This window comes from Pelophylax lessonae, assembly GCF_965119305.1.
Source record: "Pelophylax lessonae genome assembly, chromosome: 3".
Taxonomy (NCBI): domain Eukaryota; kingdom Metazoa; phylum Chordata; class Amphibia; order Anura; family Ranidae; genus Pelophylax; species Pelophylax lessonae.
The window spans coordinates 528,707,912-528,727,001 of record NC_138770.1 but is presented as its reverse complement, the minus strand read 5'-3'; the positions used below and the strand labels follow the sequence as shown (position 1 = coordinate 528,727,001).

Below are 19,090 nucleotides of genomic sequence, written 5' to 3'. Positions count from 1 at the left end.
AGCGGAAGGCTCTATAGCTCTCATCCAACCGCATCTCCTCCTGGACCAGCCTGCTTAATTCAGCTTTCCATTCCTTATGCGGTAATCTCCCCAAAAACACCATTCGCACTTCGTACTGCGACCAGTACCTTTCCTGGAAGGAGGGGAGGATTTTTCCCTGGTGTCGCTGCTCACGAGCTAGCGCTTCCTCCCAGAGTTCCAATCGTATTGAATCGTGCCATCCCAGCAGGACCTTCTCTGAAACTTGTCCCCTGTGCTGTATTTGCATCTCTCGCAACCTCCTTCCAAATTCCTCTTCCATGGCGGCTGATATCTGTACCTCTCCTTTTCTGCTCCCCGGACCTTGGATCCCGGTGGAGGTTTGGATGTTCCAGACTGCAGGAAGCATCCCACCGCTTGCCACCAATGTAACGGAACCGTCGACCCACACCGTGCTTGTGGTCTTCCGTCAGTATAAGGCTTCCTCCAGTCTGGACATATAGAGATATTCCAGCTGCCCCCCATACAAAAACTAGCCTGAACTTAGCTTGTATGTCTCTGAAAGCAACTAACTCTTTTTTATTAAAACAAGTAGCAGACTTTTATACACCTGAGAAGCATGACAGTCACTACATGATCAATGACCTGAATATTTACATAAAGCATCACACAATGAATAGCTAACGAGGTACAGCTGACTCATGGCTAATCCCATCTAGACAAGGTTATTATTCACATGCTAATTAGCTCAGCGTACTTAAGTCAGCCTGGAAGCCCAGACTGCCGGCACCAAAAGTAAAACAAGATACAAATACACATATTATAGTGTAAATACTGAGAACCCACAGTAAACAATAGATGAACAAATCAACATGGTTTACAATCCATGGAAGACAGGTGTTTGAGCTGATGACATGCATCTGTTACAAGTCTGATCAACTGAAGCAGTCCAAACCATCAATTTTATCTGTCACATAGTTTTTTCAGTCTCAGTGATGGTGAGTACCGTCGCATATCTCCCCCCCCCCCCCCCCAAAGGTTGACGAACCAGGTACCAGACCCCCAACTGGTCTGTGCCTGAGTTCGTCGGGTAACAAGTCCCAAAGAGTCAATCCATCATGGCAGCTTCCTTGACAAAGTTCCACATAGCTTGTAAGTTTGTCCTGGCAAGGCGCATGGAGCTCTCGTAGCCAATCAGTCTGTGGAAGTCTGGTTTGGGCAGGCCAGACTTGGCTTTTTGGTCACCCTGTGTCCCTAAAAGACACAGGGTGATTTAGACATAAGAAGTGCCTAGGGGTTTGAGAGAGATATTTCCCAACCTCTCTAAGGTAAGCTGTGTTCCAAGGGCCCCCCAACCAAAGTGACTACCGTCACATCTCTCTGCTTCTGGAAGGAGACTAACACAGGAGGGGACCCCAAATGGGTTGACTTTGAAGGTAGTCTGTAGTTCCAGCCCCCCAATGTCTATACCCACACAGTACCCCAAGCAAATTGTCCCAAAGGGAGCATTACTCACCCAGCCAACCTCTGCCTCTCTCGCAGAACATACCCGCTGTAGGAAAGAAGCGTGGACTGGCCCTTCTCCCTGGAGTCCTTTCAGCTGCTGGAGAGAAGACAGGGTGGCTGGGCTTACTCCCTCGTGCTGTTGGGGATCTGGGCCGACTGCCCAGCATCCCTGGGGTATACAGGTGGAGATTGTAGTCTCATTCACCTGCTCAGGAAATCCATCCTTTGTAAGTTGAGGGCAGAGGCCAGCAGCACTCTGCTCTGTTGCCAGCGCTTCTGCTGGGTTGGTGTCGTCATTCTGGTATACACTCTGCTGCTGGGAAGGGACCGCCACCTTCTCACCCTGGGCCTCAAGAACTACCACAGGTGTAGGGCAGAGGTCTTGGACCCTCTGTCCAGTTGTCAGCGCTTCTGCTGTAGAAGTTTCTTGTAACTCCACAGATGCTGATGGCAGGAAATCCCATGCCCCTGTCAGTGGTGTAGCAGAAATGTCAGCTGCCTCTTCTCTCTGGGTTGCTGAAGCTGCTGTTGGTGTTGGGCAGAGCTCAGTGATGATAGGCCCTGATGCCAGCTGTTCTGCAGGAAAGTAAACGGTAAAGTCAGTGGCCTTGCACACCTCTTCCTCAGTCACCAATTGTTGCAGGCAGAGGTCAGCCACGCTGTGCCTGGATGCCATTTCTTCTGCTGTAGACTCACTGGGAGGTTCCTCCTCAACAGAACGGTCTATTAAATCCCCAGCCTCGGGAACTACTGAAAGTTCAGGGCAGTGGCTGGTGGCACTTGGGCCCAGTGCCAACACTTTGGCGGGTGAATTATCTTCCATATCATCCTCCGATTGAAAGTCAATTAAATCTGTAATCTGTGTTTGGGGAATAAAGATGGCTTCCTCTTCTCCCATACCTTTATCCAGCGGCTGATCATATGCATTCCTCCATCCAAGCTCGTCCTGTGCAGAAACAGGACCCCTACCGAGGAAGTCAAAGGAGCATTACGCTCGATGTAATGCGTATAGGGGGGCGGAGCGTGCGTGGCCGACGCAGAGTCTCTCTCTGGTAACAGATCGCTGACATCGCTTATACAGCAGGCACGGCTGAGTGCCCAACAAATGTGAGTTGATCTGCCTTTCTCTAATAAAGCACACCCTTATTAGTAAGCAGAGAGCACTAGATTTCTTCATCTGTTTTTTTGTATGTCCCGGGATCCCTCGAGGTGCAATACAGTGTAGCTCTTTCCTGGAAGTCTGATCCATGATACATGTGATTGCTGGCCCGTTTGGGTCCTTTAGGAAGGTGAGAGGCTAATTCACCTGGTGGAGGGATTCACTAATTGGTGTTTACAACTTGTTTTCATCACTGGATTTTCTTCAATTGGATACGGGGACACTCTTCATATCACTTTATTGGAAGCACACACATTGCTATGTGCCTTATGAACGGATATGATTTATTGTATTTAAAGTCATCACTTTTTTATTATATTTCTGGCGCATCACATTTTGGTAGGATTTATAGTTTATTGTGATTTGTGAAACACGATTGGTGTATGCTGCCGGATACCACTTATATACTTTCACACACCTGATTTAAGCACATTGAATTGAGGTTGAGTTATTTTATCACATATATTGGGTTTGCGCTGATAGTTTTTTTGTATTTTATTTGACTGTGCAGAAACAGGTTCGTCAAGGTGAGTCAGCACTTGCTGCATCTGCCATAAGACCTCCGCATCCAAAACCGTGGGTGCAGGTGTGCAAAGCACACTATTATTGTGCCACATTGCCGACTCTTCAGTCAGGATTTCTGGACTGTCAGCTGGTACTTCTGGATATTCCCAGGCAAGGGGAGCCCAGGCCTGGCACTGAGCAGAGTCTAGCAGCCGTCTGTAGGCGATCTCCAGCTCCCATTCCTGATTGGCTAGAAATTCCAAATCTTCCAGTGTACGTCCAAGACATTCAGCATCTATTCTCTGTATTCTAAGATTTCCTCTAAACGCCACTCCAAATCGCTCCCAAAGTCGGGGTCCTCAGACAGCCTCTCTAATAACAGCCCCAGGCCGCTGTAGCAAAAGCCTTCCGTTGGGCTGTCATCTGCTGTCCATGGGCACACTTGGGTTACATACCAGCGGAAGGCTCTATAGCTCTCATCCAACCGCATCTCCTCCTGGACCAGCCTGCTTAATTCAGCTTTCCATTCCTTATGCGGTAATCTCCCCAAAAACACCATTCGCACTTCGTACTGCGACCAGTACCTTTCCTGGAAGGAGGGGAGGATTTTTCCCTGGTGTCGCTGCTCACGAGCTAGCGCTTCCTCCCAGAGTTCCAATCATATTGAATCGTGCCATCCCAGCAGGACCTTCTCTGAAACTTGTCCCCTGTGCTGTATTTGCATCTCTCGCAACCTCCTTCCAAATTCCTCTTCCATGGCGGCTGATATCTGTACCTCTCCTTTTCTGCTCCCCGGACCTTGGATCCCGGTGGAGGTTTGGATGTTCCAGACTGCAGGAAGCATCCCACCGCTTGCCACCAATGTAACGGAACCGTCGACCCACACCGTGCTTGTGGTCTTCCGTCAGTATAAGGCTTCCTCCAGTCTGGACATATAGAGATATTCCAGCCGCCCCCCATACAAAAACTAGCCTGAACTTAGCTTGTATGTCTCTGAAAGCAACTAACTCTTTTTTATTAAAACAAGTAGCAGACTTTTATACACCTGAGAAGCATGACAGTTACTACATGAACAATGACCTGAATATTTACATAACGCATCACACAATGGTGAGATAACGAGGTACAGCTGACTCATGGCTAATCCCATCTAGACAAGGTTATCATTCACATGCTAATTAGCTCAGCGTACTTAAGTCAGCCTGGAAGCCCAGACTGCTGGCACCAAAAGTAAAACAAGATACAAATACACATATTATAGTGTAAATACTGAGAACCCACAGTAAACAATAGATGAACAAATCAACATGGTTTACAATCCATGGAAGACAGGTGTTTGAGCTGATGACATGCATCTGTTACAAGTCTGATCAACTGAAGCAATCCAAACCATCAATTTATCTGTCACATAGTTTTTTCAGTCTCAGTGACGGCGAGTACCGTCACAGATGGGTATCAGTAAATCTTTTACAGTCATGCCCCATCGACAGAGGTCAGACTTTTTGCTGGTTTCTGTCGGATAGGCTGCTGTACACGCGGGGGACGAAAGTTGGACGATTTCTGTTGAACCGGCTGATATTTGACCCGTGTGTATGGGGCTTTAAATGGATTTTCTTCGATGTTTTCTATTGTTTAGAAAAGCATTAAGGTTGTTTGCCTAAACTAACTGTACGCAGCTTGATTTTTTTTTTTTTTCTCATTTGGCTTGTGATGGATGGAAAAATCTTCACTGCCGGCTACTATTTTCAGCAGATGGGGCACCTGGTTAAGTTGTTTTTTTTTAAATTGACTTTTGTCAAGCTGCGTGCTGCTTGTAGGGATACCCACAGATCAAATTTCAGCTGATTGCATGGGCGGACTCCACCAGCTCAGTGGGGAATCTGTCCGCTGATCCCTGCTGAGCAGACGGATGGCTGGTCTGTGTTGCTCCCCTTCTGCAGAGCAGACACAACCTACTCTCCTCTATGGGTGGTTGGATGTAAACGGACTGCATGTCCGTTTACACCCGACTGCCATCCGATCCACTACGGATTGGGGAACGGATCCCCATCTGTCTTTTTTTTTTTTTTTTGGATTGGATTTTGGCAGGTTTAAATAGACACATGTCTGTTTTCATGCACCACTCCATAGAAGATCATGGAGGGTCTGTTCGGGTCCGCCTGAAAAACTAACAGGGGGACCCAATCAGTCTGCTCATGTGAAAAGAGCCTTAGCGGTATTCCCTGAAATTTCAGTCATCTATGGACAGTCTTAAGCCCTGTACACACAGGCTAAATATCTGCCGAAATCAGCTTGTTCAGTAGATATCGGCCAACAATCAGGACATGTGTACAGGTCCTTGTTTGACAGAAGCAGATCTCAGGATCAAGACATCAGACAGGCTTCTGTTGAACAAAATGCTGGGAAAACCAGCAGCTGATCCGCATCCAATCAGCGCTCTTAGTCAATGGCTGTGAGCACTGAACAGTGTGTTCTACTGGGTCCCCCTTTAAGAACACAATAGCACAGCGGGGAGATCGCTGTATTAACATCAAATAGTTAGTACAGAGACCTCCTCATGGGCTGCTCAGTTTTATTTTCTGCATCCCCTCTCCTCGGTTCTTCCAAGCGATCGCTATTACCAAGATGTGGTATGCGGCCAAATTTTGTGAGCAAAAAAACATTTCTATGTGTGTTGTGATCTTGGGGATAATTAGCTCAGTGGTAGTAGCAATTTTAGTGAGATCCTGCCAGTCTGAACTTTGATGAAGCTCACATTCACATTGGCCCGAATTGACATATCAAATCAGAGCCAATTGCCGGCAATGGCACTATCTGAATTGGCGCCGCACCAATTCCCAAAAGTAGTTTCTGTACTACGTTTGGCGACTTCAGGGGGCAATTTCAACAGACAGCTGTGCAGGAACCCACACAGATTTTTGTGAAATCGCCCTCAAAGTCGGACTGAAAATGCTGGTTTGAAATTGTGCGAGTTTAGCTGAACTCGCACAATTTTAAACTGTCATCAGTGTCAACCTAGGCTTAGGCTTTGTCGGGCCACTTTTATTAATCACAAAAATAAAAGTTCAACAGAAAACTTGCCCAAGTAGGGGTTTCCACCATCAAAGTGAATAACACAAGGATAACACCAAGCCACCTTGCTCCCTCTTTAGCAGCACCACTGCTCTTTTCACTGGTTCTTCAGACTGTCTTACCCAGCTCTCTGGGCTCTCCGGGCTTACTCAGCCTGTAGTTAGGGCACCCTGCTACACAGGCCCACTCCATAGCCTCTCAATAGATCCCCTAGACTCGCCCAGTCTTCCAGACTCTCTTTAACTGTCTCAACCATCACAGCCTGGTAGACATTTAATCTCTCCTTCAGCATGGAGTACTGTCTATTGAGTGGAGCACCTCTCCTGATAGGAGTATGTCTGTCTCCTGGATAGACCACACACATATCGTCTGAAGGGAGCCTAGTGCTATGGCACAGCCTGCCCGTATAATGGCAGTGTGCACCCTAACACACACCCTGCTGGTCTTCGGCAACACCAGGACACTATGTTGGAGATTTCTTCCCTCCCAAATCTCCAAACTCTGTAGAATATCTGGAATATCAAAGCTCGGAGAAAGCTGTAAAAACAGTTTTCTCTGCTAAAAATTGATATTCTGCAGTCCATCAAGCTGTAACTTTGAGAACCCTGTGTATTTTCTGCCTATACTCACATAGTGGCAGGGCCTTGCACTATCACAGTGGGCATAGAAAATGTTGCTGTATGGGTGTCGGTGTATACTGTCTGCAAACGGGGCAATACACCTGCACACCATGCAGCTGCTGTGTCCCAATTGACACGAATGGGATTGCCTGCCGGGGATGCACTGAACATGTGTGAATCCCCGAGCATGCAAACATAGCCTTCGCATAGGTGTACACTGTAGAACTGCAATCTGTTTTCACAGTATAGGCTTGATTTACTAAATCTGGTGAGTGAAAAATTTGGTACAACTCTGCATAAAAAATAATCAGCTTTCAGGTTTTTTTTTTGTTAAAGCCTAATTAACAACTTGCCTCCAGGGCACTTCCAACCCCTTCCTGCTTAGGCCAATTGTCCGCTTTCAGCACTGTCACATTTTGAATGACAATTGCGCAGTCATGCAACACTGTACCCAAATTACATTTTTATAATTTTTTCCACACAAATAGAGCTTTCTTTTGGTGGTATTTAATCACTGCTGTTTTTTCTTTTTTTTTATTTCTTACTAAAAAAAAAAAATACCAAAAATTAAAAAAAAAAGTTTTTCTTAATTACAAAATTTACTGACAGAAATTAAGTAATTGTTCTTTACTGATGTGTGCTGATGAGGCAGCACTGATGAGGTGGTGCACTGATATGCGGCACTGATGAGCACTGATAGGTGGCACTGATGAGCAGGCCAGGCACTAATGGGCACTGACTGGCATCACTAATGAGCACTGATTGGAGTCACTGATGGGCACTGATTGGTGGCACTGATGGGCAATGTTTGGGCCTTACTGTAAACGGAGCACGAGAGTGGTCGTTATGGGGCGCCGTCATATGACGTCATCCTAGAACAAGAGCCGCACCACTCTGTCATTTGATGGTGGGTAGGCGGGAAGTGGCTAAACAAGTTAAAGTTAGAAGCTGATTGGCTATCATGTACAGCTGTATCAAATTTTGCACTTTCCAGTTTTAGTAAATCAACCCTATATAAATATTTTTTCTAGCTTTCGAGGAACATTTTCATCACCAACATGCACCAACTGAACAAAGCACAATAAACTATAAAGTATAAGCCAGGCTAGTCCCCACTGTGACCACTGAAACATAGGCTAAATGAGAAAATGGGAGGTGACTTTTATTTACATGGTCCTTTCAGCAGCATTTCAGAAACAAACCTGCCTGTTCTAGCAGCAGCTGAATTAGTTCAGATGATACAGAAAATTGGAGCGGTTACTGTTTGTACAGCTCTGCAAATCTGTGTGCTAAAGCCTGATGTTATCTTTTCAACAAGGCATTTGAACAGTTGAATATAACCGTTTAATGGGTTTTGTATTAAGGGACCAGCCAGGGATATTGATGTATATTATCTGGCTAGATTCAAGATCATCATCTGCTGTCGCATTCAACAAGCGTATAACTATCTGGATTACGGTTAACGCTGGGTGGTGAAGAGGTTAGTGTGTAATTAGGTTGTATTTTCTAACTGTTTCTTGCATTTTCAGGAAATACATTGTACCAGGAGGCCAAAGGTGTATTTAAAAGAAAACAAATGTAATATGAAATATTGAAAAATTTGGATAAAGCTGTCTTTTTAAAGTGTAGTTTTATAGAACTGACATCTCACCGAAGCTTTAGGTCAGACTCAGACCTGCCCTAGAAAATGGCAGTTGGAATTTGAAAGTAGTTGTCGGAATTCTAGAAAAAATAAGATGTAGCATAATGACAAAATGAAACATGAAGATCAAGCTGCTCATGGTGGATCCCTGGATATCTTTTATTTACATGCGAAATCAGAGGGAAGAATAGTGTCCTTCAAAGTAAACCATTAGATGCCTTTTTTACAGCTTAAACCCAAGAGCAAAAATGTAATTTTTTTTTAACTTACCAATTCGTAGATTTGGTAGCTGCTTTAGTTTCCTTTTTTTCAGCCTTCTTTCCTTTATTTTCACCTAAAATGCTAAGAGAGACACACTGCTAGATGGCCCGGTGTGCAAGGGACTTTACTGTGCTGGCCAGTGTGTATGTGCCCCAAACAATATCAGTCATATTTTTAAAAATTAAACATGCACCCATCCCCATGTTCAGGCAATCATGCATGGAAGGTAATACTCTGTACATTTTATTAATGACTTGTTCTCATTAATATTGTTACTGTTATGGGATGGTCAGTGTTATAGGGTGTGTTACACTTATGGGATGGTTTAGAACTTTAGATTAGTTCATTAAAAACTAAACTTTGTTTTTCTTTGCCTGGCATTGCTGTTTAAATGAAATCTGGAGAGCTAAATCAGGTATGGTTACCCAATAATTTCCTTGTACAGATACGTAATATAGTGAGTATATACTGCACATTCTTCAAGCCGTGGCCAAAGACCATCGCTGATTTCAAATCGAATTAAACACACTTACCTACACAACGGTGCTAACGCCCATCCGGGGCTTTAACCGGGGCTTTTTTTTTAAGATTGGGTAATAAACCAGGAGGAACAGGGAACCTTTTTTGTCTAGGTCCCCGAGACCTTACTGGCATGGCTCACCCTACTATCTATGGACATTATAGTTCTCAGGATTATTTGACAACTGGTGCCAGTTTGTGTAATCATAATCCCCAGTATTAGTGCCAGTTTACACATTCATAACCCCAAGCATTGGTGCCAGTTTCAGCAATAATCAACCCCAGTGTGGTGCCAGGATTTAGAATAACCCCCAGCATTGGTGCCAGTTTCCACAATAGTAACCCCCATCTTTGGTGCCAGTTTACTCAATATTAACCCCTAGCATTGTTGCCAGTTTTTAGCAATTATAACACCCAGCATTGGTTTCAGTTTATGTAAAAATAACCCTAGCATTGGTTCCAGTTTACACAATAATAATCCCCAGCATTTGTGCCAGTTTCTGCAATAACAACATTTTGTCAGTTTACAAAATATTAACCCCATACATTGCTGGAAGTTTTCGCAATAATACACCTACATTGGTGGTCAGTGGAGCTGTGATTTTTAAACCCCCTTTCAAAGCCAGTGGCATTGCTATTTTAAACATGTTTCCCCATCGGTGGTCAGTGGCAGTGTTAATTAACCCCTTTGTGCTGCAGTAGTGGCCAGTGGCAGTGTTTTCTAACTCCTTCAAAGTGCAGCATGAAGGGGTTAATTAACACTGCCACTGGCCACTAATACATTAGTAATCAGTGGCAGTTCATTAACCACTTCATGCTGCATTACTTGCCTGTAATGGTGTTAGTTAATTAACCCCATCACCATTCCACCAATCACAAAGACACCTACGCCATATCAGAAGCCAGAACTAGCAGTCATCAGTAGGGCAGAGATCACTCCATCTGACAGAGCAGTGTGAAGTGATTCCTTCTAGTGGTACAAGGAGCGCTCCAGCATTTGGCACCCTGCTGCCACTCTGTATGTACATTGTCACAAGGTACTATATTCTGGGCAGTGGTGGTGAGTTTGTGCTGGGCATCTTTAACCACCTTCAGGCAGACTTTGGGGAGCCCTGCTTGCAGTGTCAAACTCACTCTACCTGGGCACCCCCCATTGCATGATTGCACTCCACTTGTCCCTACCGCCCCCTCTCTACCTTGTCCTGCCCCTGCACGTGATCAGTAACTTTCTGAATCATGAACAGGTGAGTATAAGACTGGGAAAGGGTACTGAAGGTGTGTGTGTGTGTAGGGAGGGGAGAGGCAGGTAAAGAGCAGAGAATGGTTACCACCCTTGTCAGGATTTTTCTTTGCTGTCTATGTCTTAATGGGGAGTGGCAACAAATTGCAAGTCTCCAAAGTGAGGGGAAATTCCCTTTTTGACAGTTGTCACCAGAACAGGTGTCCCCACTGGAAGGTTTCCCTTACCGTCTGCTCTGATAAAAACTGTAAAATATCGGACTTCCCATCCTATTCGGTCACAATAACAGTTATCAGGACAAATATAAAGGTTAAATCTCTCCAGCAGAGACACAGACAACAATAAAAACTTAACAGGCCTTTTTGATTCTTTATATAGAAAATTTTTTTTTTCTAATTCCGTTTATGCAAAGTCAGAAGTGTAAATATGAGAAAATACAAGCGTATAAAAAATAAAAAAATTCAGAATAGTCAGTTCATAGTAAGTACAGAAAAATTTGAAGGGGGGGAGTCATTGAATGGAAATTCTAGTGAAAAGTTGTGACTCATGTGACTATGAACCCATCTCACAATAAAAATCCAACCACAGAGTCTAATGGTGCATTTTGTCAAATATTAATTAAAGTGCAGTAACATTTTAGAAGTATAAGATAAGGGGAGGAGGAGGGAGAGCTTGAAAGTCTGACAGGGGTTTTTAACCCGTCAGCATAAAAAATTGGGCTTTAGATATACTTTCATAGTGCAATGATGTCTAATGTATTACAGTCCAATCTTGTCCTGTGTCCCAGCTGTCCAATCCAGTTCATAGGTGCAAAATCCAAGCTATGTGTGGCCAATTGACTTTTCTGAGTGCTGGCTTCATACTGCCTCAGGGGCTGTAGAAATAAATAAATTATTCTGCCTTTCATACCTTCCAGGAATGCAAAGGACCCTGAATGCAGGTACCACTAGGTAAAGTCTTCTGCCCCACCTTGCTTTTGCCTTTGTCTCTGGACTCTGCCCCTGTTCATCCCACAGTCAGGCTGCTATGGCTTTTTGGGGATGGGAAGGTCTTGCAGCCATGGTCTAGATCAGGGATCTTCAAACTATGGCCCTCCAGCTCTTGTGGAACTTCACATCCCATGAGGCATTGTAAAACTCTGACATTCACAGACATGACTAGGCATGATGAGAATTGTAGTTCCTGAACAACTGGAGGGCCATAGTTTGAAGACCCTTGGTGTAGATAGAACTGAATACCCAAACGAGAATCAAACTGCCTTGACTGGGTAAAGTTTCTCTTTAATGTAGGCATGATTAAAGTAGAAGCCCACCCTAACACTAAAATCCCTGCATCTACAGACATCCACGATCTAACACTAACCTATCTAGCCCTGTAAAGAAGAAATCAGTATACATACCTTTTTTGAAGCCAATCCAACCCTATCCCACGGGTGCAGAGGACACAACTGACAACAGAAGTCCCATAGTAAGTTTATGGGTAACATCACGTCCTCTGCAGAGCTACCGCCGCTGGAGACAGGATCGGATCGGCTGCAAAAAAAGGTACTGTAGGTATGCTGATTTATTTCTTTTACAGGGCTAGATAGGTTAGTGTTAGATTGTGGATGTCTGTAGATGCAGGGATTTTAGTGTTAGGGTGGACTTATACTTTAAGCCCCGGTTAACATACATGTTTTTGCGCTTTGAACCACTTCCGATTTGCATGACATGTGAACCAAACCGGCTTTCTATAGATTCACATATGAGCGGGTTTGCCACAGTGTGATTTTAAAAAGAGTCAGGTACGATTTTCAATCCAGTTCAGGTGTGATTTTGAGTGTTATACGCTTAAAAAAACTGCATCTGAATCGTACCTGAACTGCTGAACAAAACTGCACTGGACTCCTTTTACAAATTGCGCTGAAACTGGCCCCGCACATATGCGAGTCAGCCGTAAATCTTTAAAAATGAGTTAAAAGGAAGTGAAGGAAACAATTATTATAAATGCTCATAAAAGGAAACACAATGTTAGGTTGACATGAGGTACCTTACTTAAAGTGAATTTGGCATGAGAGAAGTATGGGAGCTGCCACTGCACTCCTCCTTCCTAAAATACTAGATACCTGGCTATCTGATTTCAGTTTGTTTCAATCACAGTCCTGAAACAAGAATGCTATACATAAGTGTCAGAAAAGTGTTAGCGCAATTATTTAATGCCAGGCCAGACCCCTAGACAGCATCGAAGTCAAAGTATCAAAATGACAGCCAGGAAACTAATATACTTGAAAGTGAGCCCAGCAATGGCAGCCTCCACAAATCTTAATGATAGTATCCCTTTACAAAAATTAAAAATATGTCCTGTTACAAGAATTTTAATGATGCACAAATATTTAAAACATTTTACATTTTTTAAAGCATACAGTATATATAAATAAAAAATAGCTGCACCATGATCCTCGCAACAAAATCTAGATTTTGTAACCTGAACATAGTCCCTGGGTTGCAGTTTTAAATTAAGCCAGGTTAGAACTAATGTAAACCATGGTACTAGAGAGCAGTCTGAAAGGGGCTTTCAGCTACTGTGATCACATGATGCTGAGCTTTTCATTACTATGCCATCAGATGCATTGTACAGAGCATTTTTGCACTGGTGTATCTACCGTACTGTACTGTACTGATTGATTCTTCTCTTTTCTGTGACTGGCAGTACCAAGGCACAAAAAACATTTGTAAGAGAGTCACCAATTATGGATTATAACATTGTTATTTAATATGAATTAATCAATCTGCTGATGAGTTTTGCATGTAGTAACTGCCACTTAGCAATGGCAGAGAAATGGCTCTCTGTGGCTCTGTTAATCCAGATCAGCCTGGGAATTCTAAGAACAAGGATGAGATTGACCCCAAACAAGGACTGAATGGGTCGCCCAAACAACACAACACCTGGACTGAGGTTGGTGAGTAACATACTCTTTATAGTCTCTGTTTTATACATCAAGTAAAGGGCTAAGTAACTATTTCAATGCATCAATAATTAGATCCTTTTTGTACTAACCTTTATTATAGAAAAATAGCTCTATATGTTTATATGAAGCAGTATTGCCATTTTTTTGACAGTTTTGGAAGTGTAACACCTTTGAAACAAGTGTCTACATATTCTTACTAAAAATGACTGTTTGAAGCAAATATAAGTTAATTAAAGAAAAAAAATACTTTGACAAGTTTATTCAGTTAAGCCAATAATTTGTAAAGTGCCTTTACTTATACCAGACTAATAAAATATGATTGCTATGCACATTCATCTTTTGCCTTATTAAACAAGGCATTAACTTATTTATTCAGGGCTCATACTTGTTAAATTAAAACTTTTAAATGCTAACATCCTTGTTAAAAAATCTTCCCCAGCCCCTCTCTGTACAGTAAACTGTGACCCCCCCCCCCCCCCAGGTCCTAAAGCTATCCATACACAACTTGAACTCTGGCCACTTATTGCTGTTGACTGATTCCTGCGACCCCTCCCTGTTGGCACCAACCAGCTTGAGAAAGTTGATTGAAAAATTAAAGGGGTTCTCCTTCTTTCTTCTTCTTCTTTCCCCTCCTCTTCTGTACCCCCAAGTCCTTTCTTCCATCTGGCAACCTCACTTCCCCCCTCCCAACCCTTTTTTCCCCCCTCCCGACCTTTAAGTTCAAACAAGGTTCCAACAGAACTTTATTTTGCCCTCTTCTTCTTTACAGTTTAGTAAATGTGTCATTCGCCTACACCGGTTTCTTTTGCATGAGCCAGCATTGATTCTTTCAAATTATTTTACTTTATATTCCGCTACCTTGGAACTTTCCCCAGCCTATCAATCATACCTTGATTGCTCCAGTGAGTGGCAACTTATTCTATAATGCTTGCTATGTTTATGTTTGATTTTTCTGTTGGGCCTTTACTGATCTCAACCGTTTTCTTCAGCCATGCCCCTTCAAACTATGTAATGTAGTGTGTTTTTCTCCTGTGCACATATTTGTTCACATTATATCTTTGTATTGTAAAACTAAAAAAAATGTATTGAACAAGGAGAATCAAGGGAGTCAAGTGGGAAATTTTCAGGTAAACAGAAGCTGCATACTCTTAGATGCAATCACTGTTTAGAAATTCAAGCAATCACAGGTGTCATGACTGCGTGAATTCAATAGCCGGCAGCACAAATACCTCTATCCATGCTGTTTAATGTGGAAGGAGGATTTAGATTTCTCTCACAGCCTGCAAGCTGACGAAGAGAATCTGTGTATGGATAGCCTTATTTAACTTCTCTGATAGCTACAATCCAGACCAGTGAAAATCTAGTGCAGGCCTGCCTATACACTAATGTCCCTTAGACTTGTATGGAACATACTCATACTGCTGGAGTAACGCCCCATTTAAGTCTTTGGGACATTAGTGTGCAGGTGTAGGCAGCTAGAATGAAACTTTTACCCGCTTGAGCTGAAGACAGCACAAAATGCCACAGCCATTGAAGGAGGTAGGTAATGACTTAATAGAGAGGACATAGGGAGTTTCGGAACAAATTTGTGAATGTGCCCTTTAAGTACACAAACAATTAGTGATCACCTTGCTGAAAATAGACCAATACAAGACTGAATTCTGAGTTGGTGTTACGGGTTTTTGCTTTTTAAGGATTTACCCAAAATTAGGAACTATTTAGTAAAAAAAGTAAAGTATGTTTCAGTTCATAATATGTTAAGGATGTTTTATATACCATCTGTATAGGTTGTAAATAATTAAAAAAAAAGTCTCATGGTGAAATAAACATTTTTGGAAATTGCTGTAGGAAATTGCACATTTTAAAATAACTTTTATTTAATTATTCAATTCATTTAGATCATTTTTTGTGAGCTTATGAATAAGGAAACATGAGTTAGAAGTGTTTGATATACAAGCAACTTTGATTTAAAAAATAGTCAGGAAATATACGTTTGAGCTGAAAGCTTTCTAAGAATGTTAAAAAAAAAAGTCTGTCATTGTCCCCCAAATATATCAGCTGTACTCACCTTAGAATTCCGTTGCTTTTTCTGCTGACTGAGTTTGTTGGGTATTATAGAGCTGACCACATGTACTATGCTTTGTTTTGCCTTTTTTTGTCTGGAGAGTGAAAATTGATTGGGGCCTAGAGATAAAAGAGAAATGTGCAGTGACAAGAGTTTTTTACAGCAAGGGTCATGAGAGAGCAATAACAGTGAACGAGGTCCAGTGATAGCAAATTGGCAATGAGAGACATGAATTACTCCAGATTTTCACCAAGATAACATTTTGCAAGAGATGTCTTTAAATTATATCAAGAACTTCTATGAAGGATGTGTGAGTATCCAGAAAGGTGTTAGCATTCTTAGAAATGCGTAATAGTAAAGGTATGATCCATTGCACCAGTGTCTGTCTATTCTATTGTAACAAGTCCTTTGATTGTATCTGGAAAACTTGGTCTGTTTTAAGATTATTTTTTCATAATCGTTGTAGGCACTCGATAATATCAATTCATCTTTTCTAAAAGGCTTTGGGCTTTCCTAGGATGTAGTGAAAGGGTCAGATAGCATATCTCCTGGATATTGGTCGTTGAGTTAATGTCAACTTGTTAGGTTTTTGCTTGCATCCAGTTAAGTAATGTTGTGCTTGGTTTCTGTATGTCAAAGCTTGCAGGAAAATTCTAAAATCATCAGAAAACGCCCCCTCAGTTATTTATTTGCTAGCCTGTATCGGGAGAATTCTATCATCTGTATTTTGGATAACAATGGACAAATCTGTGTACTGTTTTCCTGCTGACCTTTCTGTGATATATTACAATGAGCAATGGAGGTCTCGAGAGCTTGGTTGGTTAGAAAAGCATTCTGTTGTGTTTTTTAGTGATGACAGTAGTGTCTTTTTGAGGCAGTTGTGTGCTGAATGTAGTTTACGTATGGGTCTTTTTATGTCTGTGGTGTAATTGCTCTGCAAAGAAGAAAACAGAAATAATATGTGATCAATGAGGAATGTATGTAAGTTATATTCATTTTAATAAATATTACTGTAGCAAATGAGCATTTAGCAAATATGTCCTAACTGTAAAATGAGAGCTCATAAGGTTTATTTTATTTTTATTTATTTTTTTATTCCTAAAGCTCAGACCTCCAACGGTGATTGGTCAGTTCCATACTCTTTTCTTTGGCTCTGTGCGAATGTTTTTCCTTGGTGTCCTGGGTTTTGCTGTTTACGGAAATGAGGCCTTGCATTTCAGCTGTGAACCTGACAAAAGGGAGGTGAACCTCTTCTGTTATAACCAGTTTCGACCGATAACTCCTCAGGTGAGGCCAAAATTAAATGCATTTCAAGGAAACGAATAGGACATGAATACTAAAAAAGCTTAATGGAGTATTATTGTGTTCTGCATTGCAACAATCAAATAATTTTACTGTATGTTGATGAGGAGTGTGACAAAAACAAAACCTGGTTTAAAAAAAAAAAAAAAAAAAGAAAGACTATATATATATATATATATATACTTATATATAGATATATATATATTTTTTTAAATTGTAAATGTAAAATAAAAATTATAAATCATTCAATCATTCTGGTTTGTTTGCTGTTCTTTAATAATAAGATAAACAGATATGATTGATTAAGAGGCATGTTTCAGTATGTTCTCTTCTTCTCTTCTTACAATACTGATATACTAGCATTCTGGTGTATAATATGATGTAGAAGATTTATTGCTGAGATGTATTCTTGTGCTTTTCACTGTATACAGCCTGTATGCCTCTTCTGTTTCTTTCAGTAAAACAAGTTAAAAAAAAAAAGAAGATTATAAATCATACAAAAGGCTCAATTATATTTACATTTTAGTCAAGCTAAATTATGGAAGCACAATTCATATATAAATTTATCATGTTTAAAAAGAAAATATATAGCTTCAAGGGCAGAGAGCTAAAATAAATAACATACAGTAAAAACTAACTTTAATACCAATTTATTTGATGTTGCAAATTGTATATCATGTTTAAAAAGAAAATATATAGCTTCAAATACAGAGAGCTAAAATAAATAACATATAGTAAAAACTAACTTCAATACCAATTTATTTCATGTTCCAAATTGGAACTGCAAAATAAAAATTATATCAATTACATTTTAATTTTAAGCATAATTCATAAATAAAAGGTAAGATCTAATAAAAACAAATCATGGTTACCATTAGTGACATGTCTTTTTGTAGCCTTACTAAAAAAATTAAGGCAAATAAAAGAACAAGCAAAATATAAGTAACACTGCTTAGGTTGATGTATACATTTTTTTGACAAATGATAAAAACTGTAATGTACAAAAGTATAACATTTATATTAAAAATAATATCTGGACTTGGTTTACACTGTATGTGACAAATCAATATAGCAGATCTCTAGGTGTGGATGAAACTTCATCTGCCTGCAAATTATTATTTTTTTTAAATGGACAGCACTTGAATTTCTGGTTATCATTATTACTTGCTAATTTAATAATTGATATCTAAATAATATATATTTAAATGTTGGGTCTGGTGGCCATTTTGTTAAGAGGATAAAGATGGGGTGATGCACAATGATGGGCTTAAACAGGAGTCACACTTTTTTTGAAGCAGCTAAATGTGATACACTGTTCCTAATTTATCTAGGGCCCATTTGTGCTACCCTGCTCACAAAAACACATGTTGGCTGGTGTATGTTGTATAGGGGTAATGCAATGCGCTGTTACAACGTATCACACCATTTGACTTTTTTATGCTTTTTTTTTAATTTACTGAAGTCTCACAAAATGGCACTTCATTTAATTCCATACATCACAGCACATCTCAACACGCTGCAGTCAGTTGCATTGCATGAAAATGCATACATGCCACCAAAAAAAAAAAAAATGCATACATGCGGCATTTTTACAGGGCACATAGAAATAATTATTCTCTGTGTCCTTGCGTTGAACCAGTGTTGATCTATTCAGAGCAAGGCAGCTCAACAAGATATGGCGTGAATAAGCCCTAAAAGCTAAGGAACAAGAGCAGGAAGATGCTTCATGATAAAGATAACCGGCATAATCTTCTTGTAAGTTTGCAAGTCCAATAAACACATTCTCTTAAGGCCCCTTTCACACTATCCGCCCGTAAGACGGATTCCGTTTTTCTCAGCGGGTGATCGAGCCGCCGATCCCCCGCTGAGCAGGAGGATGACAGCTGTGTCTCCCCGCTGTGTGCGGAGACACAGCTGTCAGTTCCCCATGCATCTCTATGGGGGAAATCAGATAGGAATGGACCGTAGGTCCGTTCTCATCCGATCCCATCCGATCCGCTGGACAGATGGAAAATAGGGTTTCCATCCGTCCAGATTTGACGGATCGGATGTCAGCGGACATGTCTCCGCTGACATCCGATCCCCCATCTGAACGGTCCGCCTGTGTGAAAGGGGCCTAACTGTTCTGCTAAAGTGTACACTCATGTTCAATGATTATGGTTCAGTCCTTATTTACAGTTTTGTGCCTAAATAATAAAAATATGTCAAAGCATAAAGACCCCCCTCCCAGCAATACTTATAAATACATAGTTAGTCTGGTTGAAAAAAGACACA

The 19,090-nt window shown here is 41.4% G+C and overlaps 1 protein-coding gene across 4 annotated transcripts in view; it reads left to right on the top strand.

The window, feature by feature from the left end:
• Positions 1 to 8,202: 8,202 nt before the first annotated feature.
• Positions 8,203 to 19,090, top strand: part of GJE1 (gap junction protein epsilon 1) — a 28,185-nt gene continuing 17,297 nt past the window's right edge. For 2 of the 4 annotated variants that reach the window (XM_082249119.1, XM_082249122.1), the window contains exons 1-2: positions 13,164 to 13,436; positions 16,619 to 16,801. In XM_082249119.1, coding sequence (XP_082105245.1) covers positions 13,320 to 13,436; positions 16,619 to 16,801 — 300 coding nt within the window. In that variant the 5' untranslated portion in view covers positions 13,164 to 13,319. Of the gene's footprint in view, positions 8,321 to 13,163; positions 13,441 to 16,618; positions 16,802 to 19,090 lie in introns of those variants that run through there. The other 2 variants (XM_082249121.1, XM_082249120.1) reach the window with 2 other exon arrangements.